The sequence below is a fragment of the Aotus nancymaae genome, unplaced genomic scaffold, assembly GCF_030222135.1.
Source record: "Aotus nancymaae isolate 86718 unplaced genomic scaffold, 86718_ANA_hifiasm-v0.15.2.pri h1tg000041l, whole genome shotgun sequence".
NCBI classification, from domain to species: Eukaryota; Metazoa; Chordata; class Mammalia; order Primates; family Aotidae; genus Aotus; species Aotus nancymaae.
Window position 1 is genome coordinate 27,554,699 of NW_026988455.1, and position 23,618 is coordinate 27,578,316.

The 23,618-nt window shown below is 41.6% G+C and overlaps 3 protein-coding genes across 8 annotated transcripts in view; 2 read left to right on the forward strand and 1 right to left on the reverse strand.

Moving 5' to 3' along the window:
* TUT7 (terminal uridylyl transferase 7) overlaps positions 1 to 2,847 on the forward strand; it is a 67,274-nt gene extending 64,427 nt beyond the window's left edge. For all 6 annotated transcript variants that reach the window (XM_012463667.2, XM_012463706.2, XM_012463692.2 and 3 more), the window contains one exon: positions 1,836 to 2,847. In XM_012463667.2, coding sequence (XP_012319090.2) covers positions 1,836 to 1,903 — 68 coding nt within the window. In that variant the 3' untranslated portion in view covers positions 1,904 to 2,847. The remainder of the gene's footprint in view (positions 1 to 1,835) is intronic.
* Positions 2,848 to 7,212: 4,365 nt separating this feature from the next.
* On the forward strand, positions 7,213 to 23,421 carry ISCA1 (iron-sulfur cluster assembly 1). The gene is made up of 4 exons (XM_012463818.3): positions 7,213 to 7,434; positions 15,403 to 15,456; positions 17,455 to 17,560; positions 21,677 to 23,421. Exons 1-4 carry the CDS (start codon positions 7,213 to 7,215, stop codon positions 21,823 to 21,825), a joined length of 531 nt encoding a protein of 176 aa, XP_012319241.2. The 3' UTR covers positions 21,826 to 23,421.
* Positions 9,234 to 9,791, reverse strand: LOC105724944 (DDB1- and CUL4-associated factor 4-like). Its single transcript, XM_064361292.1, has one exon. It carries the CDS (start codon positions 9,717 to 9,719, stop codon positions 9,234 to 9,236), a length of 486 nt encoding a protein of 161 aa, XP_064217362.1. The 5' UTR covers positions 9,720 to 9,791.
* Positions 23,422 to 23,618: the final 197 nt, after the last annotated feature.

Genomic DNA, 23,618 nt, shown 5'->3' on the forward strand with positions numbered 1-23,618 from the left:
CTTGCCCAGTTGAAAAGCTTTATCTCAATACTTCGTGCAGGTCACAATATCAAAGATGGGAGCCTACAGACCAATAGACACTCTGGCATAAATAATACAGTGGTAGAACAATAGAGTACTTTGTTTCTTCCTGAGTGAAATTTCTTACTGAATTCCCTGGCTGATATTTTGCGTTGTGAGTTGATTATCAAGATGTCCTGCTTTGAAAAGTATGTGTTTAAGGAATGTTTTTATTTGCATACTTAATATGTTTGCTATGGAAAATTTAGAAAGTATTGTTAAGTAAAATGAAGAAAATAAAAACCACCTATACTCCCTTAATTCTAGCATTAACTACTATTTAGGCTTTGGGGATAAAATTTTCCTGTCTTTTTACATTAACGTAATAATAGTTAATGTTTGTTAGGCATTTTCTGTGTGCCAGGTACTTTCCAGTTGCTTTGCATGTATTCCACTAATCTTCATAATAACTTCAAGAGGGCAGATACTATTGTCCTCATTTTACAGATAAAGAAAATGAGGCACCAAATACCTGATTGGTGGGGTGTTTTTTAGTTTTTGAAAATGCTATTTATATAGTTTTATACCTTGTTTTCTCATATTATTATGAGAAATACTCTGTGTGTATCTAATATTCTGTTATGTGCATAGTTCCTCATATACTTGGTCATGTTGTAAGTTTTGGACTTTTAAGTTGTTTACATTGTTAAATTATAAGGTTTTTATGAATATTTATTTATTTAGTAGCATTTCTGTTCACCTTCTCCTGATCTTCTTCCTTCTAATAATTTGGTAACCAAAAATTGATAGTTTTAATTTGCAGTTCATTGATTACCCTTGATATTGAATTTTTTTCATATGGTTATGCCATTTTTCTTTTCTATGTTGTATATTTTCATTACCTAGTTATCTGATGGTGTTCATCTTTTCTCTATTGACTTATAAGTTCATTAAGTATGGTAGTGTACTTAGGAAACTCTTTCTTACCTTACCCTAGGATTATCTAAATACTCACTATTTCTTATAATCTGACTTTCTTATAGTTACATTTAATTCTGTAGTTCACTTTGAAATGGGTAGAGAAGAAGGATATGGTATGAGGAAGGAAATACCTCCCTTCTTCCCCCTCCAAAATTACTTATTTGACATAATACCAGTTATTGTATAATTCATACTTTCCCCCATCAGTTTGAAATGCAATCTTCATTATGTACTACTTTGTTATATATAATCACTTAAGAATTTCTCAGGTCTCTTCATTTTTTTCAATTATCTATTTGTTCAACTCCAGAAAAAAACGTAGTAACTATTCTGTGGTATTGGTTTTAATCAGTAATCCTCATTTGTGTCCTCCACCTGTAAATATAATAAATTTCTTTTTTTCCTTTTATACCAATAAGTTATTGCTACAATGATTACCGTCCACAGCTTCATATCTGCAGAATAATGATCTAAGATATTTATTTCTGGTCAGATAATTCTTTGCAGTCTATTGTGTTTGGTTGCAAATGAAGATACTGAATTATACAAGGCAGAACCTCAGGTTTCTGGTCCTCTGTAGCAACATGGAAATAGTGAATATGTAAATGTATTAAAATGATAACACTCTAGCAACTTGTCTGCATTCAGAAAGAATTTTGACTAAGCTTATATTTAATAGATCATGTGCGTATATACTTTTTAATATCTAGTCTTATTACTTGATTCAAAACAAGTGACCAATTCTAGTATGAAGCTTTTGTGACTAATTAACAATAAGAAGTAATTTTATGGCTTTGGTCATAACGTGAGGCTTGTTTCATTTATATTGGGTTTTGTTTCTTCCCCTCCTCTAGGTAGCCTTTCCAGTAAATATATGACTCAGGGAAAAGCCTCAGCGAAGAGGACCCAGCAGGAATCATAAGGGAAGGAATATGCAGCACTCTAAATGGCCACTCAGGCGTTTCTATTCACTTGGAAAATTAGGTTCATTTTACAGGACACAACAGCTTAGATCAGGCTTCAACTTAACATTTAAGGGAAATGGCAGATTTTTTTTTAATTTAATGAAATTGTTAATGAGGAAAAAATTTTAATATAGTCTTATCTACCACACATCCCCATAGATTTACAGATTTTAATAGAAAGCCATGATGTGTGTTTTTAAGCCAGGTTAAAAGAAAAAAATGTAACTATGGACCAGTATTCAATGAATACAGTTTCATGGTTTTTAATTCTTTAAAAGCACATTAAAAATGGTGTGCTGATAAACCCCAAGTAAATTAACCCTTTTCCCCTATAAATACCTTTTTTGTTTTGAAGAGGGGAAATTATATTTATTGTTTACTGAATCCTTGTGTGAAAGCATATCAAATATGTATGAACTGCTACTGCTGTACTTCCGATTTACAGACATCATTTTATTGCTATTTGTAGACATGATAACATGAATATGAGTACCTGTTTATGTGGGCCTTTAGTCGATGAGCAGTGCCACTCAGGTCTCTGGGGTTTTCCCTTTCTAATTTTAAGTAAATTGACATATAACTACTATGCTTATAAAAATGAAGTAAGGAAAACTAGTAGTCCTGTTTGCCACTAAAAACATTTTCAAAGGAAAAATAAAAAGAAAGTACTTTTTACTTTTTATGATATTCAGAAATTAGGATGAAGAACTTTTAAAAATTCCTGAAGATCAAAGAGGCTATCTCTGCCAGTCACAAGCGTGGTTGGTGTCATTCTGGGTCTGACTGGAGCCCTCCTGGACTGTTCCTCTAACTTCACAAGCCCTGCAGACATAATACCTGGTCAGAACTATGCCTTGGTTTATTTATCATTTTGAAATAAAATCAGAATTTCAACCTGTAATTTTATCTATGTTATTTTCTAGTAAAAGATTCCTAAATTTCCTGGGGGAAAAAAAAAACAGATCAAGGAGTGAGGACATTGGGAATGATCAGAGTAGTTTACCAAAAAAGAAAGGCTAGTACAAATATACTCCTCTAAAATAGTGTATACAGATTTCCCTTTGACTTGTGCAAATCATTGGTGTGTGTTAACATCCAGTGTGTTCCAGGCTCTGGGAACATACAAATTTGTTATTATAAAAGGCACAGATTGAGGGGGAGGAATTTGTAGGCAGGGAGGTGCGGGGGATGCTTGCTGGGCAAGCATTCCGGATGTTCGAGGACTCAGAAGATGCATATACATGTGCTCTTCTTTTTTTAAAAAAAAAATTATTTGAAGACAGTCTAGCTAAAGAAGAATCATATCAAAATTAAGGACTTCAGAATTTGGAGGCCATGGTAGAAAAAAATAGTGATGGTTCCTTCCTCATTTTGAATGCAAACTAATGAATGACGCAACCTGGGCTGATGGCTGCTCTACGTGACCATCCTCAGCTGCCCCTCTTCTGGTTTCTTCTCTTTAACTCATGCATGAAAGTCGACTAGGCTTATAATGCTTGTCACACTTTTCTTTGAAAAGCCCGCTGATGCTGTTTTGTTGTTTTCTGGCATTATAGCGGAAGACGAGTCTAAGACCAGGCTAATTTTTGTTCTCTTGTAGATTTTGTTTTTCTGCCTGGGTGCTTGTGTTTTTCAGTTTATCCCTATAATTCAGAAAGAAAATTACCTCAATCTGGAAATAGTCTATCCGGTGACTTTTCATGCTAGGAAACCTTCAAGTTTAATCTCTACATGACTGGCTTTTTAGTGTCATTCTGCTGCTTCCTGTTTCCAATATGGATTTTCTCATTGCACGTCTAATTTTCTAGAACTTACCTGACTGACCTTCCTTTAATTCTCATTTCTTTAGTTTACTTATATTTTCTTCCTTTTCATAGAAACTATGTTTTCTTGTATCATTTTAAGGATGTTAAAAATTTCCTACATTTAATTCTGATCCCTATAGCAGCTTCTGCCCAAAATACTGGGTTTTTTGTTTGATTTTCAGTTCCTTGCACTGGATCCATGGGACAATGAGCAATTTGCCAGCAGGCCTGGAGAATGGATTGCCCTTGATTCTTTACTTGGATGTGGTCACAGCCCCATCTTGCTGCCCCAGCTGGGATACTGACACATCTGCTCTTGTGCTAAGTCCATTGGCCTAGCTGTCTTTCAAGTGCAGCTGGCTTATCTGTCTTAAGCCCCGCAAATACCCCATTACCAAGATTCTCCTTGCCACCTTCTCTCAGGAACAAACAAAAATACGAAATACATTTTGTATAGCAGTGGTCCAGTGGCCCCAGTCTACAGTGTTTAAAACTCTTGCTTGGCTGGGCACGGTGGCTCACACCTGTAATCCCAGCACTTCGTGAGGCTGAGGTGGGCGAATCACTTGAGGTCAAGAGTTCAAGACCAGCCTGGCCAACATGGCAAAACCCCGTCTCTACTAAAAATACAAAACTTAGCTAGATTTGGTAGTGGGTGCCTGTAATCTCAGCTACTCGGGAGGCTGAGGCAAGAGAATCACTTGAACCTGAGAGGTGGAGGTTACAGTGAGCCAAGATTGTACCATTGCCCACTGCACTCCAGCCTCAGAGACAGGGTGTGACTCCATCTCAAAAAACAAACAAAAAATCTCTTGCTCAATGTATGCAGGATCAGCAGTGTCCAAAAATGTTTTTTTAATGTTTGTTTTTTTCTTCTAGACATGTGAGAAAAATGTTCTTAAATAACTTCAGTGTATTTTTCATCTTGAAATGTTTGTCAAATGGCTTTTTTTTTTTATAAAAAAAAATTTTCTGAGTGGAAAAGATCCTGGATAGATACATCAGTAGTTCAGTGTTACAGGCCAAAATATACATACACACACACACACACACACACACACACACACACACACACAGAAAGCAGAATTTAACCCCTGTAAAACTGTAAAGCCTTCAGTAGGTTTTTCTTTGGAAGCAGGCGTATTTGGACAGCAGCAGTCAAGAACTTCACAGACTTTCCACTGAATGGAACTCAAGATTTAGGCAAGGTCTGGCCCAGCTCCTTCTCCAGCTGTGTGGCAGTCCCCTAATCTCAGGCAGTTCAGTTTCCATTCCTATAAAATGGAAACCATACTGGGCTTTCCACAGAGTTGTGATGATCAAGTGAGGTCCTACCAGAAAAACACTTTTAAAATGTCTAGAACTGTGAAAACTAATGCCTGAACTGCAGGGTGAAACAGTTCCCTATTGTAAGTTCTGTCACATATTAGTGGAAATCTAAAAGTGTTAACAGCTTGTAACTCCACACCCACCTCATTTTGACACCATAGGACAGCTGCTGCTCTGAGATAAGCTCACATGTTGCTTAAATAACCATGAAAATTACACTAACATACCAACTTATTTTGGGGACTTGTGCCAGTTTCAAGTTATTAGAAACTAAAAAATAGATTATGTGAATTAATGCTTACTTGCAAAACAACTAACCAAGTTAAAAACTGAATAGTGACTTTTTTTTCTCTTTTTTTCTTGTTTGTTTTTGTTAAATAGTGGATATTAAATGGAGGAAGGAAGTCTGTTAAACATACACGGGATCCTGAATCAGAAAATTTGGGACTAGATTTTTTCAATGGTATCTAATGTTCTCTACTAAAATCCTTGAGTTTCAGCATCTGTAAAACAACCATGCCAGTGCTTTTGCCCTCCTCAGTTCAAAGTTGTGAGGCTAGTCTGAGATAATATAATATGCTCATGGAGTTTTTGAATCTTGTAAAGTGCTGCACAGCTGTGTAACGTGTCAATAATTGAAAAAACGACACAGCATCTTTTATTAAATTTTATTTTTATTTTATTTCCTTCCTTTCCTTTCTTCCCTCCCTTCCTTTTTTTTGGAAACAGAGTCTCACTTTGTTGCCCAGGCTGGAGTGCAGTGGTGCGGTATCTGCTCACTGCAACCTCTGCCTCCCAGGTTCAAGCGATTCTCCTGCCTCAGCCTCCCGAGTAGCTGGGATTACAGGTGTGCACCACCACACCCGGCTAATTTTTGTATTTTTAGCAGAGATGGGGGGGGTCTCACCATGTTGGCCAGCCTGGTCTTGAACTCCTGACCTCAGGTGCTCCACTTGCCTCAGCCTCCCAAAGCGCTGGGATTACAGGTATCAGCCACTCGCCCGGTTTATGTGCAGATAGGCTTAGGGAAAAAAGCACCCTCTTACTGTCAATTCGATTGCATTTCTGAAGCAGAAGAACTACTTGGAATTTTGAACTATCCTTTTGGAACCTGCAAGAGATCAAAGATAAATTGGGCTTTAAAAAATATTTCACCAACTAGTTCTTTCCACATCCAAACACTGAGAATCTGTCCTCCCCAGGACTGCTCCATAGACCCCTCCTGCCCTTTTCCCTTCACCTCTAGCACTTTGATGACAAATGCCACCTGTTTTGATGTCCTCTTTTCATCTGCCAACCCTGTTGGACTTCTGTCCTGCCAGCATCTCATTCTTCTCTGGCCCCTCTTTACCTGGCTTCCTGTGTATGCCCAGGTACTGCACCTGTGCACAGTGCCTGGTGCAAGAACACTGCGTCAAAAGGCAGAATTAAGCTCCTGAGCAGCCAAGACAAGGTCTGACGACACGTGTTAAATCGAGTAATTGTTGCTCGCTATAAATGTGACAATTCACAGTGCTGCCCAGTCACATCTTCGAGTAGGGCTGGGTTCCCAGTTCAGCAGCAGACTTAGAACTGCATTAGTCACCACCCTTCAGCATCCCCAGCAGTACAGCACGCTAGGGAGAAGAGTTATGGGTGGAGATTTATTATACAACTCAGCGGTAACACCATGCTCTTAAGAACTGCCTAGCTGGACCACAAAAGAAGAATGAAAATGGATGTAGATGTCTGGGCATCGGAACGGTCATTCTGCATTTGAGAGCATAAGCTCCCCGTGCAGGGTTGACTTCTGCGTCCTTTAGCCTCACTGCCTATGATGGTGTTTGTCACAGTGAGCATTAAAGCGGGGATGACGCAGCACCTTGCCCAGGGGGCAGATGGTGAAGCGACGCGCATCCGGAGTCAGCAGGTCGGAGGTCATTGCTTGCCCCCTCCCGCCCGCTCCCCGACGTCACACCGACTCCGTCTTCGGCGGTGACGACATTCCCCCCCGGCCCTGAGCCCCGCAGCGTCGTAACCCCACGGCCGGCGACCACGCGCAATCCCTCTGGTAGCTCCGGGGCACTGAGTGGCGAAACCCCGCCCCGAGCGGCCAGTCCCGCCCCCGGCCCGTCACTCACGCAGCCCACCCAATGGTGGCGGTAGGGGGCGGGGCTAGGCCTGAGGGCGCCGTGCGCCGGAGCTTGTGGCGTCAATGCGCCTGCCGTGTCCATGGAGAGAGGCTGAGGTTCCCGAGCTTCGGCCCGAGGCACCAGGGCGCCGGGACGGCAAAGATGTCGGCTTCCTTAGTCCGGGCAACTGTCCGGGCTGTGAGCAAGAGGAAGCTGCAGCCCACCCGGGCCGCTCTCACCCTGGTGAGTGTTCGCGGCGCGCGGCGGGGCCCGTGACATTGCCCGTGTCCGCCCCGTGCTAGAGGAAGGTCAGGGCGGCCAGGAGCGGGGCCGCAGGGGCACAGGGGCACAGGCGCGTCGGAGCTCTGGGCCGCTCCGAGCCGCCGTGCCTCCTCCTTTCCCTCCGGCCCCTAGTTGCTGCGATAAACAAGTTACGGGCGGGGCTGCTCCTTAGCTCCTGGCAACTACGTTTCCCGGCAGGCCGCGCGGCCCCCGCGAGCGGGCCGGAGGGGAGCTCTGGGGTGGGCGTCCTTTGCGGCCGAGCGCCTCCACGCTCCTGCCGGCCTGCGCTGTTCGGCCTCTCCGGTTGCACAGAGACTGAACGTACCCGGTGTCGGGGTGCCTGGTGGTGGCCCGAAGTCCTACTCTGGAGGTGCGTGGGGTGGGGAGGGCCAAGGCTTCCGAAGGACCGCTGTGTTAGGTCGGCTGCGGCCACGGAGAGCGAGCACAGAGACAGCGGCAACAAAGCCCCGGGCTCCTGCGGAGGTCACGATCGCGGCGCACAAAGCGTTAGTTCCCGGTGTACTGGGTGATTGAGGCCTTTGACACTCCCTCTGTGCCTCCAGCAAGCCTGGGCTCTTAGGACAAAACATGATTTTCCGGAGTGAGTTTAAAGCGTTTTCTCGGTGAAAGGTCAAACACTCTTGAGGACACCAGAGTACAATCACTGATAATTTAGAGAATCGTTCCAGCCGCACCGTGCAGTTTTTTTAGTAGAGGGAAAATCCACATAACATAAACTTAGCCCTTTTAAAGGGTAAAATTCAGTGCCATTTAGGACATTGTGTCGTGCAACCATCACCTCTATCTAGTTCCAAAATACTTTCACCCCAATCGAAACTTATGATCACATTTCTACATATACTCCCCTCTTAGTTAAGAAGACGACTTTATACAACCATTCGCTTAGAGATTGAAAAAAAAAGTTTTTTTTTTTCTTGGTTTATTGTTTGGTAGAAAAACAGGCGTTTTAACACTGAATAAACATCTCGCAAACCGTTGCTCCTAGATTACAAAGTCAAAGCCAATTTTCTTTGACACTGGGCTTTTGAATCTGACGTTCAGGTCACCGTAATAGAAACCAGAGCTGCTATACCTTACATTCTGGAAGGTACCTCAACAAAGGCATGCTAAAGACTGTTTAAAACTTCTAGCATGTAAGAAGATCCGTCTTTCCTACCCACACCTTTGGATAATAACAGGAGAATCCCAGTCATCTGCTGTTGAGTTTGAGAAGGCCAAGTTCAAGGATTCCAAACTCCAGCCTTCAATATTTCTGCAGAGACTCAGAGAAGTAACCTCCCCCTCCTCTCCTGCTGGCTTCCCAAAGTACAGATGCAGGTCTTCCTGGGACCAGGCACTGGCGAGTCAAACCATCTCACTGGTCTCATCACTGGGCTTCTCCAAAGGGCTTTTGGTGGAAGAAACTTTAATTTCAGTTTTGGCCAATCTTCCGTCCTTAGAAAAGTCTTTTTTGTTAAGAAAAGGCAGGGAGGGTTAACTAAGTTCTAAGAATTCAACAAGAAAAGGAAATAGGTTCCTTTTATGAAAAGGACTTCCAGGCTCTCTGAGCCAGTAACTGAACTAAAATCACTTTCCTGAGTGTCTCCACACAGAATATTCAGCACTTTTCTCCTAGCAGCCAGAGGATGGGATCTGTGTACACTGAGTGCCACTTAAAATGCCCTCATTAGACGCAGTAAAAAGCGACTCTTGACTCCCGTAGGTCAAACCCACATGTCTCTGGGCTGCACCCTGCAGAATTAGCTGTAGGAATAACAGTAAAGGTCCTGCCCGACAGCCATGAGCAGCCCTGGCGCGCCCCGGGAGTCCCCCAGCCGCGATGAGAAGGCCACACTGGGAATGTCAGCCTTGGAGGCAGGGTATGGGGAGGGTATGGTTCTGAGTAGGCGGGCATCATGGAGGCTCCAGATTTTCATGTAGCAGTCCTGGCCCACTGCCATCAGGATTCCTTCTTCCTCATGCACATGCAGGGGCACGTAGGCGTACTCGTTCACGTGGCCTTCATACTGCTTTATGCACTTAGTGGTCCTCAGGCCCCACAGCTTGGTCTTTCCAGCCATGTCTGATGCCATCAGGCATTGCTCGTCTTGGAGAATCCGCACAGAGGTCACTGCTGAGTCATGAAACAGGTGGGTGGCCTTCCACCCCTTGCCTTGATTTCCACAACGCAGATCAATGGCAAAGATCTCCCCAGAGCGGCAGCCATTAAACAGCAGAGGAGCCATGAGAGCAAACTGCTGGGCCAAGACATCACTGCTGGTCCCAAAGGACTGCCGGTGTCCCGTCACCACGTTAGTCAACAGTGGAGACGCAGCTCGTGGGCTAAATGGCAATAATTGCTGACGTTGAGAAAACCCAGCTGGCTTTTTCGTAGCATGGAAATTGCATTAAATCCCATCCTGGCAATCTTTTTCTGCTTGTCCTCTTCCTCGAGCAGCTGCAGTCTCTTGCTCTCCATTTCCTTCTGCCGGATGCTCTCTTTCGTGACGGGGTTGCAGTTGTTATGTCCAGGGAGCAAGCAGAAGTAGCGTTTCTTTTCAGGGTCGAAGTAAAACCCAGGTAGCTCTGGCACAGAGGAGGCCCCAGCTGTGCCAGACGAGGTTGACGGAGACTCGTCATCATGGTTGCCAGAATCTTGAGCGGGCCGCGCTGCCAGGGAGTTGGACCTGTCGTCAAAATCACGGAGTCTGAACCAAGGGTTCTGCTGGTGGCTTCTTCTCCCACGTCTTCTCCTACTCTGCCAGCTACTTTTACTCATTTCGGTTCCTGTTCAGAGGGTTCCTTCCGAATCCAAAAAAAAAAGTTTTAAATTGATTCATGGATTCTGTTGCATCTAATGCCAAAAGGGCCTATTACCAGAAAATAAGTTTATAGCAAAATAGAAGAAAATTGTAATCAGGTAAGAGAATGTATTTTTATAATCAATTTTTTAGGCCTTTGATGTTATCCTGATTATATATGGTACTACTCGTGTACGGATTATCATTCTGTATTACCTCTTGTGGGCTTATTTTCATACACCATGGAATTAAACAAGGTTTTAAGAACTAGAGGGCACAATTCATTCTTTGTGTCTCTTTCAATCTCAGTAAGAATTAGAATTTAGAGGCCAGGCGCGGTGGCTCACGCCTGTAATCCCAGCACTTTGGGAGGCCGAGGCTTGTGGATCACGAGGTCAAGAGATCGAGACCATCCTGGTCAACCTGGTGAAACCCCGTCTCTACTAATAATACAAAAAAAAATTAGCTGGGCGTGGTGGCGTGTGCCTGTAATCCCAGCTACTCAGGAGGCTGAGGCAGGAGAATTGCCTGAACCCAGGAGGCGGAAGTTGCGGTGAGCCGAGATCGCGCCATTTGCACTCCAGCCTGGGTAACCAGCGAAACTCCATCTTAAAAAAAAGAATTAGAATTCAGAATTCTTCCACTGGTAATGGTAGGTCCAGGAAGAGCCAGATGTTTCAGGAACAGTTTTTTTGCCTTTTCTTTTTTACTCTTTAGCAACCCTGTTAACTGATGTCTTGATTTTTTTTTTGAGACAGGGTCTTGCTCCATCTCTCAGGCCGTAGTTCAGTGGTGTAATCATGGCACACTGCAGCCTCAACCTCCTGGGCCCAAGCCATCGTCCCACCTCAGCCTCCGAAGTTGCTGGGACCACCGGTGTGCATCATGCATGCACCTAGGGTCTCCCTGGGTTGCCCAGGCTGGTCTTGAACTACTGGGCGCAAGCAGTCCACCCTCCTCAGGCTCCCAGTGTGCTGGGATTACAGGTGTGAGCCACCACGCCTGGCCCTGATGTTTTTCTCCATCACCCATTTGACATGTTACCTCTTTCAAAATTTCTTTTTTTTTTTGGACACAGAGTGTTGCTCTGTCGCCCATGCTGGAGTGCAGTGGTGTGATCTCGGCTCACTGCAACCTCTGCCTCCTGGGTTCAAGCAATTCTCTGCTTCCGCCTCCCGAGTTGCTGAGATTACAGGCACATGCCACCATGCCTGGCTAAAATACACTATAGCTTGATTATTGGCTGTATTTATTTACCATCTTTTGTTCCCCCGGAAAATTGATATGTTGAATATTTGCTGCCTTTTAAACATTAAAATGCCACGTTTGTAATGAAATTAAATTGTAGTTATTGACATATGTTTAGTATGTATTGTCACAGAGTTAACTTTTGGTTTGAATTTTATTTTCTTAAGCAGCAAAAGATGAAAATTGCCTGGGGAGTTACTTAAGGAAATACAGGATTGAGAATGAAAAGTTTCTCCCACAAGGATTAGAAAGTGTGTTGCTATGAGATAGTGATAAAACATTCATCTACAGTGCCTTTTCCCATAATTTTAACAGCAGAAACATCTTGGAAATATATATATATTTTAATTTGGCCAAAATATCTTAACTCAAAGATAACCTCTCACTTTAAAAGTCATATTCCTGTGATTTGCATGTGAGTAAAGAAAAACCATCATATTTTAGTGGGCTTCAGGAAGCTCTTAAATTTTAAAACATGGGCCAAATCTCAGGTAAGCTGTAGTCATGAATAGTAGATAAATTTCTTGACAATTACAGGTTTCTTAGTTGTTCTAGGAAGTGCACTTGTGCTGGCAGGCTGCTAGGCCCTGCAGCGTGCTGTGTAGTTGAAGATTCTATGCGCTTTCTCAGATGGATTTTACCTAAGCACAAAGTTGCCAGAGTATGTAGACTTAAAGCAGAGTAGGATTCTTAGCCTATTCTTGGTACTGAGACACAAAAAGTACTTTTGGTAGCTAGATTCTTTTTTTAAGTACCAACTGTTGCCTGTTTAACCATTCTCACTTGTTCTGAAAATCAGATCAGTCACTTTGAAAGTCATAAGAACCTTTTTCCTGGGTTGAGTACACACCTGGGTTATCCATCATTAGTAACACCCTCCCAGTGGAGTAGGTTTGGTTTTCGCCTGACACGGGAAAATTAAGACACATGTTTAGTTCCCGTAACAACAGTTTCCCAGGCACACAGGTTCCTGTTGAATGTTACTTTTCCCTTAAAGAGCCTTTCAGTATAAGATGTGAACATCAGCAACTTTGTGAAAGTAGACCAATCCCCACGAATTGCTTTTATTTATTGTTTCCTGCTAACAGTTGAGAAAATAAGAAAATAGATGATTTTGCAAAACCAAATTAGGTAATTTAGAAAACCACTTGGAGATTAAAAAATTCTTGAGGCTGGTAAATGGAATAGTGTGAGAAACACATTTGTTTAGATCATTCAGTGGCGTGCCCATCTGTGCCTTTGACTCACATTAAACCAAGACCATGTTTCAGATTTTAGTTCCAGCAGGTATTTGGCTATGCCATTTTGGTTTTTTTTTTTTTTTTTTTTTGAGACAGAGTCTCACTCTGTTGCCCAGGCTACAGTGCAGTGGCATGATCTCGGCTCACTGCAGTCTCCGCCTCCTGGGTTCAAGTGATTCTTGTACCTCAACCTCCTGAGTAGCTGGGATTACAGGCGCACACCACCATTCTTGGCTAATTTTTGTATTTTTAATAGAGATGGAGTTTCACCTTGTTGGTCAAGCTGGTTTCAAACTCCTGACCTCGAGTGATCCGCGCACCTTAGCCTGCCAAAGTGTTGGGAATGCAGGCATGAGCCACCGTGCCTGGCCAGGCTGTGCCTTTGTAAAATAAACTTACAGAAAACTACTTTTATTCGATAGTAAGTGATTAATTTCTTCAGCATGCACATAGGAAAATATGACTGTGAAAATTTACAAGTAGTTGATAAGAAAGCTAGCTTTTATTGACAATCATTTACAACAGGGGTCCCCAATCCCTGCGCCACAGACTGGTAACCCTTCCTTGGCCTGTTAGGAACAGGGCCTCACAGCAGGAGGTGAGACCAGCAGACAAGCGGAGCATTAACACCTAAGCTAGCTCCACCTCCTGTCAAGTCGGCATCGGCATTAGATTCTCATAGGAGCGCAAACCCTAGTATGAACTGCAGATGCAAGGGGTCTAGTTTGCACACTGCTTATGAGAATAATGCCTGATGATCTGTCACTGTCTCCCATCACCCCCAGATGGGACCATCTAGTTGCAGGAAAACAAGCTCAGGGCTCCCACTGATTGTACATTTTGATGAGTTACATAATTATTATATATTACAATGTAATAATAGAAATCAATTGCACAATAAATGTAATGCACTTGAATCATCCCGAAACCATCCCCCTTCCATGGAAAAATTGTTTTCCACAAAACCAGTCCCTGATGCCAAAAACATTGGGGACCACTGATTAAGAAGAGTTATGAGCGCTTTTTTTAAAAAAATATTTCTGTAACTTTAAAGTTGATATTCTGTGACTCAGAAAACAAAAACAAAACTATAATCCTGCTCTTCCACGTTTTCTCCTTCCGCCTCTGTGTACTACTCTGTGCACTGTAGGACTGCTTGCCTCCTTTTGTGATAGAACCGTGGGAAAAGGCCTTTAGAGACCACCTACTGGCAGTGGTTTGTTTGTTTACAGTGACATGCAACAAGAAATGTATTTACACAGATACTATATATTTTTTTAAGTGCAGTGCATTGTTGTCTATTTTAAATTTAAAACATGTTGTTCTTCACATTCTAAATTGGTTTTATGCCCTTCTAAATTGGGTGTAGACTGTGTTTAAACATAATCATCTGGCTGAGCCCTCACCCCAGCAGGGCAGGAGAGCACACTCTAGGGGCTGTCCCTTGGGCTGGCTCCCCAAGGACAGGCGTCAGTCCTGGCCTCAGTTTACTATCAGGCCTGAGGTTGTAATATCCAGACTTTGAGGCTTCACAAGCCAGTAAAATGTCAGTACAAAGAACTGGAGGGCCAGCAGAGCGCTGCCAGATAGAGGAGCTGATAAGTTAGGAAGGACGCAGGTAATCTCTTCATTATCGTGTACTCTCATCATCATCATAATACTTGGTTTTTTTGTGCCTGGCACTGTCCCGAATGCTTTTCATGAGTTTAAATATTTAATCCTTGCAAGAATCTTGAGGAGAAGGGACTATTACCCTATTTCACCAGTAAAGGACTAGAAGTCAGAGAAGCCATGTAGGGTGACTGCCCTGGGGGCACAGCTAGGAGGTGGGACAGGAATGCCCTGAAACAGCCTCCTTCCCAAGGAAGTGGGATTGGTAACTCCGACCTATTTGCATACAAACTGTGATGTCTTTCTCATTTTGAGGCCCACTGGGCTATGTTAAACAGCATTTCTCCTGGGAAGCAGCTCCTCCTTGTTCTTATTTCTGTCATTGACTAGCTTAGTTTTGTTCATCTAGATCTCCTAAGATGTTGGTTTAATCCACATCGAAAAAATCTGTGTGAGCATTTGGCAGGACTGGTACAAGAAGCACACCCTGGGTTATTTTATGCTGATAACACTCTTTCCTCAAGCTATGCATTTTGATGGATTAGGAATGGATGTGAGTAGGCCAAAAAAAAAAAAAAAAAAAAATGCAGTAGGATTAATAATCAACAGGAAGAACACCTGAAGGTTGGCCTTCCCGGTGAGATACTTGATTCCTTCTTTGGCTGTTTGTCGTAGGCAGCGTGCTGGTTGCTGGGCGTACAGTTGATGCACAAATTAGATGATGCCCAGAAAAATAGCATCTCTCTATGAGTAATAGAGTAATTATCACCATAGAGAGAAAGACAGGGAACCATCCTGGACTGAGGAGCAAGATTAAAATGATGTTGCTGGCAGATATTTTTTAAAATAAAGAGGATATTTTGAATAAAATAGTTTATGTGTTTCTATATAGATCCACAAGGTACCCTGGCAAGAATGGAACATAAATTTGTTACATGAATTTGCTAAAGACAGACTTAAAAAGCCATAAATATGAAGCTTTAAAGAATGCAAGTTTTGTAGCTAAAAACATCATTTTCTTTTTTCAGACACCTGCAGCAGTAAACAAGATAAAGCAGCTTCTTAAAGATAAGCCTGAGCATGTAAGTAAAACCAGTTAATTATTTAGTAAAAAACTGAAGCTGTATTTTCAGAATGAATTTATCCTGTGATAAACAATATGCTTTCATTTAGGGGTTTTTACTTAAAAGGTAAAATATACTCAAGATTTCTAAAAAATTCAAATAATACAAAAGGATATTTAACTAAAAGGAAGTCATTCTTTCAACCTGTCATTCTTTCTTCCAAGAAGCAACCTCTTTGGTCTCCTTCCAGGGATAATGTGTACATGTGAAGTGGCTAGACCTGATTTTCTGAGTCTCCTCACTGTTGACACTTTAGGACAGATTGTAGAATGTTTGACAGCATCTCTGGCCTCTGTCTAGATACTGGTAGCACCATTTCTTTGTCACAACCAAAGAATCCACATATGTGGAACCCACAGATACAGACAGGTGACTGTATAGAGTGAAAGTATTTCACCAGTAGTTCCAGATTCTACAAAGCTTTGGTTGTCACAACCAAAATTGTCTCCTTGAGGGGAACCCATGGCCTAGACTGGGCTTGTTATTCCTATGTGTATCTCTTCCTACCATAAATGTTGTGGTTACACTTTGCTTTTTACCCTTAATAATGTAGCTTGAAGATCTTTCCATATTATTATGAAATGATCTGCCTCCCTTTCTTGGCTGCATGTATAATATATTCCATTGAACAAGCTCAATTTCTCTAAACAGTCCCTATATTAAAGGGTTGTTTTCATTCATTGCTGCCACAAACACCATTCAGCAAGTATTTAGAGGCTACCGTGTGCCAGGCTCATTGTTGTAAAACTATAAGCGTGGCTTAGTCTACCTACATAGGATCCATTCCTAGATGTAGAACTGTTGGGTTAGGGGTGTGTGTATCATCTTAATTGTACATTGTTCGTTGCCGATGGAATGCTGTAAATCATTTCAGGTAATGGACAGTCAATATTTAATGATTAGACTGGAATGGTTTCTGGTTTCTCTTGTCAACCTACATTACAATGTAATGGGAGTTCTCAAACTTGCCTTTTAAAATTATTAAATTTCAAAGGATATCAGCGTTCTGACTCAGTTTGGTTAGACTAATGACTAGAGTCCAAAGTGGCCAGATGAAAAAGGAGATTAGCTTTGTAGAATCGGGAACTGCTGGTGAAACAGTACTTACAATACTTTTACTGTGTTCAGTCACCTCTCTATATCTGTGGGTTCCACATACGTGGATGCAGTCAACCACAGATCAAAAATATTTGGGAAAAAAATAGAAGATTGCATCTGTATTAAACATGTACAGACTTCTAATTCTCTAAACAATACAGTATAACAACTATTTATGTAGCATTACATTGTTATAGGTATTCAGGTCATCCAGAAGTTATTTAAAGTACACAGGAAGATTTGTATAGGTTACATACAAACACTGTGCCATTTGCATAAGGGACTTGAGTGTCCGCAGATTTGTGTATACTTGGGTAGTCCTGGAACCAGTTTCCCACGCATCCTGAAGGATGACTATATTTAAATGAAAAAGCAGATCAACCTTAGGTAGATATTGTTAGAAAATTGCATTAATGTAAACATTGATATTTTTTAAGTGCTGTTTGGTCACTTTTTTAAACTTCTTCTGTCTGTATTGACTGCAGTCTTTTGCTGTCTGGTATTTGAGACTGTACCCAAGTCTGCATTAGAATAAAGATCCCATGTAGAGATAGGATTGCCAGGTGATGGACTATGAACCCTGCTGAACCCTAACCATAAAGAAACATCCAGAGGATATAAAGTCCCAGGCTGGACGGGATGGTTCCTACCTTGTAATTCCAATGCTTTGAGAGACCAGGGTGGAAGAATTGAGTCCAGGAGTTTGAGACCAGCCTGGGCCACGTAGTGAGACCCTATCTCTACAACAAAGTAAAAGAAAGTCCATTTTGGTACAGGGAGGCTACTGTCACTTTATTAGTATAATTGTTTAATCTGTACTACTTTAAAACTAAATTTATATTTTCACTTCTTTTTCAGGTAGGTGTAAAAGTTGGTGTCCGAACCAGGGGCTGTAATGGCCTTTCTTATACTCTAGAATATACAAAGACAAAAGGAGATTCTGATGAAGAAGTTATTCAAGATGGTAAGTTTTTAACAAACATTTTTGGGCACTTTCTTTTGCCTAAAATTGTTAGCCTTGCACAGCACAAAGTAAAAAATAAGGATAGTAGTAGGAGCTTTGTAAATAGTGCTCACTGTGTGCGTAGGCATTGTTTGATGGAATTTCATGTATTAACTGATTTATACACAACACTGAATGAAGGTGATACCATATTATCCCTGTTTTTCTGATGAAGAAACTGAGGCACAGAGGGGTTAAGTAGTTGAAGGTCATATAAGTGGCTTAGTAATTCTTTCTAGAGACTGTGCTCTTAGTAACTAATTGATAAATTATTATATAAACTTGTTTGTTTTAACTATGAAAAACCATCGTTGTGTCCAAAAACTGAACCAACCTTAAGGCTTACAGTGAACCAACAGTTTTTGTGTAAGCAACAGTTTTATATCTGTGTCAAATAAGTACAAGTTGAGCATTCCAATCCAAAAATCTAAAATCTGAAATGCTCCTAAATTCAAAACTTTACAAGTGCCAACATGACACTCAGAGGAAATGCTCATTGGAGCTTTTTGGATTTGGGATGCTCAACCAGTAAGTATCATGCAGATACAGTCATGCATCACTTAACATTGGGGATACATTCTGAGAAATGTGACATTAGACAAATGTCCTGGAGTGTACTTACACAAACCTAGATGGTAGAGCCTACCATACGCCTCAGCTGGTTGATACAACCTGTTGCTTCTAGGCTGCAAACCTGTACTGCGTGTGACTGTGCTGAGTACTGTGCACAGTTCTAACACGATGGTAAGTATTCGTGTAAACATACCTAAACATAGAAAAGGTATAGTAAAATTTCACTGTAAAAGATCAAATGGGGTCAGGCGTGTTGGCACAAGCCTGTTGTCCCAGTTACTCAGGAGATTGAGGCAGGAGGATTCCTTGAGTGCAGGAGTTCAAGATTGTAGTGTACTGGCCAGGTGCCGTGGCTCATGCAGGTAATCCCAGCACTTTGGGAAGCCAAGGTGGGCGGATCATGAGGTCAGGAGTTCAAGACCAGCCTGGCCAACATGGTGAAACCCCGTCTCTACTAAAAATAGAAAAAAAATTAGCCAGGTGTGGTGGCACACACCTGTAGTCCCAGCGACTGGAGAGGCTGATGGAGGAGAATTGCTTGAACCCGGGAGCTGGAGGTTGCAGTGAACCAAGGCCATGCCATTGCACTCCAGCCTGAGTGACAAAGCAAGACTCCATCTCAAGAAAAAAAAAATTGTAGTGCACTGTGTTCATACCTGTGAATAGCCACTGCCCTTCAGCCTGGGCAACATAGTGAGACCACCATGTCTTTAAAAAAGAAAAAAGGAAGGAGAAGAAAATAAAACATGGTATGCCTGTATGGGGCACTTACAGTGCATGGAGCTTGCAGGACCGGAAGTTGTCCACGTGTCAGTGGGTGAGTAGGCAGTGGTGAGTGAATGAGAAAGCCTAGGACATTACTTTGCCATATTCTACACTTTATAAACTAATAACATTCACCTTAGTTTACTGAAACCTTTTTACCTTATAAACTTTGGGGTTGTTAACTTTTTGACTCTTTTGTAATAATATTAGCTTAAAATATACATTGTACAAATGTACAAATTTTTTTATGTGCTTATTCTATAAGCTTTTCTCTATTTTTTTTAACCTTATAAATGTTTTAATTAAAAACTAAGACACAAACACATGTACACATGTATTAGCTTAGGCCTCCACAGGGTCAGGATCATCAATATCTCTGTCTTCCACAACCTCCTCTTGTCCCATTGGAAGGTGTTCAGGGGCAGTAACACTCACGGAGTTGTCATCTGTGATAACACTGCCTTCTTCTGGATACCTCCTGAAGAACCTGCCTCAGGCTATTTCACAGTTAATTTTTTTTTTATAAGTAGAAGTACACTCTAAAATAACAATAGAAAGTATAGTATAGTAAATTCATAAAGCAGTAACATAAAACCATTTATTATCATTATCAAGTACTATGTAGTGTACATAATTGTTCATGCTTAGACTTTTATACAACTAGAAGTACAGGTTTGTTTACACCAGCATCACCACAAACACCTGAGTAATGGGTTGTCTTGTGATACTATGGTGGCTACAGCATTGCTAGGCAATAGGAATTCTCAGCTCCATTGTAATCCTTTTTTTTTTTTTTAATTTGAGACAGAGTCTTGCTCTCCCCCAGGCTGGAGTGCACTGGTGCAATCTCAACTCACTGCAACCTCCACCTCCCGGGTTCAAGTGATCTTCCCACCTCAGCCTCCCAAGTAGCTGGAACTGCAGGCCCACATCACCATGCCTGGCTAATTTTGTATTTTTAATGGAGCTGCATTATCAACTCATGTTTTTGAGGAATCCTGTATTTCTAATTTTTATTAAAAACTTCAATTCTGGCCGGGCACGGTGGCTCACGCCTGTAATCCCAGCACTTTGGGAGGCCGAGGCGGGTGGATCACGAGGTCAAGAGATCGAGACCATCCTGGTCAACATGGTGAAACCCCGTCTCTACTAAAAATACAAAAAATTAGCTGGGCATGGTGGCGCGTGCCTGTAATCCCAGCTACTCAGGAGGCTGAGGCAGGAGAATTGCCTGAACCCAGGAGGCGGAGGTTGCGGTGAGCCGAGATAGCGCCATTGCACTCCAGCCTGGGTAACAAAAGCGAAACTCCGTCTCAAAAAAAAAAAAAAAAAAAAAACTTCAATTCTTTAATTATATTTGCCACTGCCCCCATCTTCCACTCTATAATCTGTTAAAACCTACCTAAAATAAAATAAGTAACTTATTTATTTTGCCATTGGAAGTATGCATTTAGCTAGCTTGCAGTTCTTGCCTACGTGGGAGAATGAGGCCTAGATTCCTAAATGTGCTTTTTTATTAAACTAAAGTTACTAATGAATAAAGATCTTTTAAAAATATATTATTTTTAAAATTATATAACACATTATTAACCTCGAGGTTTTCATTTTAAGGAAGAGGTGACTTAATTATATATATATATATAGTTTATATTTAGTGAATTGCTCAGTATCTTATAAGGAAGAAAGTGTGAGACAGTCTCGCTCTCTTAACCAGGCTGGAGTGGAGTGGCACAGTCTCAGCTCACTGCAGCCTCTACTTCCTGGGCTCAAGCAATCCTCCCACCTCAGCCTCCTGAATTGCTGGGACTACAGGCGCTCACCACCATGCCCGGCTAATTTTTGTATTTTTAGTGGAGTCAGGGTTTTGCCATGTTTCCTAGACTAGAAACCTTTCTTAAACCGATTGTATTTTTTGGCTGGGCACTGTGGCTCACACCTGTAATCCCAGCACTTTTGGGAGGCCAAGGCGGGAGGATCACTTTAGCCCAGGAATGCAAGACCAGTTTAGGCAACATGGTGAAACCCCGTCTCTAAAAAAAATAGAAAATTAGTTGGTCCTGGTGGCGTATGCCTGTAATCCTGTAGGAGGATCACTTGAGCCTGGAGGCGGAGGTTGTGGTGAGCCATGATCATGCCACTGTACACCAGCCTGGGTGACAGAGCTAGACTCTGTCAAAAAAAAAAAGATTGTATTTCTAAAGATGCTGACCTCTACCTGTGTAATTATTAGGGAATAGTACCTATTTTCCGTCCATAACCAGAAAAGACTATTGTTGTACTGATTGATCCTATTAAAATAGCCGCATTGTATCACAGTCCTTTGTATATCTTTAAACTTAAATCCATGTATCTAGTGATGTTATTGCAGAACTTTCATAATTTTTTTTAATTTCATCATAACAAAACTCACTGAGAATATACATTTTCTTCACGTTGCAAACTGGAAAAATGAGTGAAGTATAGTGGAAGGTAAATTCTAATTTTGCATAAAATTGTCATGGAATTTACTTGTATAAAATTCTCCCCTGATGTGATTGTTTTAGACATAGATTCATATGCGGGAAAGAAGGGCAGACGGGAAACTGAATGCTTAATTCCTTAAGGAAATAATTTAAAATGTTCGAAAGCTTCCTGTTTGACTTTTGTTGATAGTCCCTATTTAAAGTTCATTTGTGCTTTGAATCAGCAAGTTCCATAAAGCTGCAGGCTTTATATGACACATATTTTCTTTTCCCCAAGGAGTCAGAGTATTCATCGAAAAGAAAGCACAGCTAACACTTTTAGGAACAGAAATGGACTATGTTGAAGACAAATTATCCAGTGAGTTTGTGTTCAATAACCCAAACATCAAAGGAACTTGTGGCTGTGGAGAAAGCTTTAATATTTGAAATCTCAGGACTCTTCTGGCTGTAGGTTCCAGGAAAGCTGGTGGAAGCCTTGGGGCTCACTGCATAAATCATGTGACTGTCACATGCTTAATGTATGGCTGCCTTGTAAGAAAAATAAAGTGATGCATTTTGAAAATGAAGCCAATATGTTAGATCCAGAAGAAATAATATTTATATTCTCTGTAGGGGACAGAAAATGAGACGCCGTCACTGTCTTTGGATCATTTAGATCTCTTGCATCCTTTGTTTTAGAACCAGTTTTATTAATTGACTTCCTGGGCACCTGTTTCTCCATTTCCTGAACCATGTGCTTAGACCTCTATTGAATGGCTTGAACATGCATCTCCCTCCGCATTTCTCCCAACCAGATCGGTGACTCCTAAAATCAGAGACAGGACGTCCTGACTGCTGGTAATAATGTGGTGGTGCATTGTTTCTTCCACCCAAACTTTTTATACATTTTCATCAAAAATTTCATTGTCAGACACCTCACTGCGTACCCTTTAATAGGCAAAGATTTTCTTCAACTGTAGTACAGATTCGTTCTGAATATGGCATCATAAGGTGAGAAAGACGTCATCCACCTGTTTTTTAATCCATTTCTTTTGCCACCCTATTTGTCTGCTCAGAGATGGGATCTCAGGCTGCCTTTGATTCTTCTAGTTGAGGGGTCTCTTAAAGCCATCTAGCCCACCTCCCTCAATTCCCTATGTGAGAAAGAAAAACCCCAGGGAAGCCAAACGGCTCCTGTCCACCCCTATTCCACAGGCCGGGGGAAAGCAGGGACTCTACCCCCATCTTCCCTTCCCTTGTAGGTGACACATGCTCTGCCCTCTGAGGCAATGGGTGAAAGCAAATGATCTGACTTCTTTATCTGGTCGACATTTTGAGAGAATTTCTTTATAATTTGATGGAGATCATATTATTTTTATTTTATTTTATTTTATTTTGAGTGGGAAGAATTTTAAAACCCTTTTATGTGAATTACCATCTTGTTTCTTTACCTTAGAAACAGTGGTCTGTAGCAGAGAAGACATTGTAGCAGGACAGAATTGTGCTTTTGGAATGTGGTCCTCATTGTGCAGGAGAACATAAGGATCTTTTCTCAAAATTCCCAGTGTGCATATACTTTCTGGTTCCTCAGTCCAGTTGCTAAAGTTCTTAATATTTTAGCCTAATGTTTTTATCACCAACTTTTCTTAAAATGTGTTTTTTTGTCACTTAGTTACTGATTTTCCTGGGTCTGACATATTAAGTATTCTGTGACATGACATCGATGCTTTTTTTTGAAAGCTGATTCTCATTAATTCAAGTAGCTGAGTTCCTTTATGTTTCTTTTATTCACTAAAGTAGCTGGCATAAAACACACCAAAACCTAGGGCGGTAGTTTTATGTAAATACTTATGAGTTTGTATCAATAATATAATTGTTGACCCACTTACAATTTGTGCAATACTGTATGTATGTGGAGATTGAGTTGTCAATTAAAAAAAAATGTGGCCTCTTTGGGATCATAAAATTGCCTTTTCTTGTTGAGGGGAAAGGGTTTGGGATAGTAGCTGCTAAAGCCAATAAAAAATGACTCCTTTTAGCCTAGACTGCCTGTCACCAAGCATCTTTTCCACCTGACACTGTTTCGTCCAGAGTCCTAGGTGCTGATTCTCCACACAGCCCTGGAGAGACCATCTCAAGTGGCTCTCGTCCCCCTGGCTTTGCTAGCATCGCTTTCCTCCTTGTCCCTCTGTGAAGTCATCTACCCCCCAAGCAGCTTCCTCATGTCCTCAGAAGGAGAG

What these genes read in the sequence shown, in the direction of transcription:
- LOC105724944 (XM_064361292.1), bottom strand. Translation starts at nt 9,719, where the DNA reads ATGGCTCCTCTGCTGTTTAATGGCTGCCGCTCTGGGGAGATCTTTGCC.
- ISCA1 (XM_012463818.3), top strand. Translation starts at nt 7,213, where the DNA reads ATGGTGGCGGTAGGGGGCGGGGCTAGGCCTGAGGGCGCCGTGCGCCGG. An exon ending in CCCGGGCCGCTCTCACCCTG is followed by an intron (nt 7,435 to 15,402) that starts GTGAGTGTTCGC and finishes TTCTTTTTTCAG; the next exon opens with ACACCTGCAGCAGTAAACAA. An exon ending in TGAAGAAGTTATTCAAGATG is followed by an intron (nt 17,561 to 21,676) that starts GTAAGTTTTTAA and finishes CTTTTCCCCAAG; the next exon opens with GAGTCAGAGTATTCATCGAA.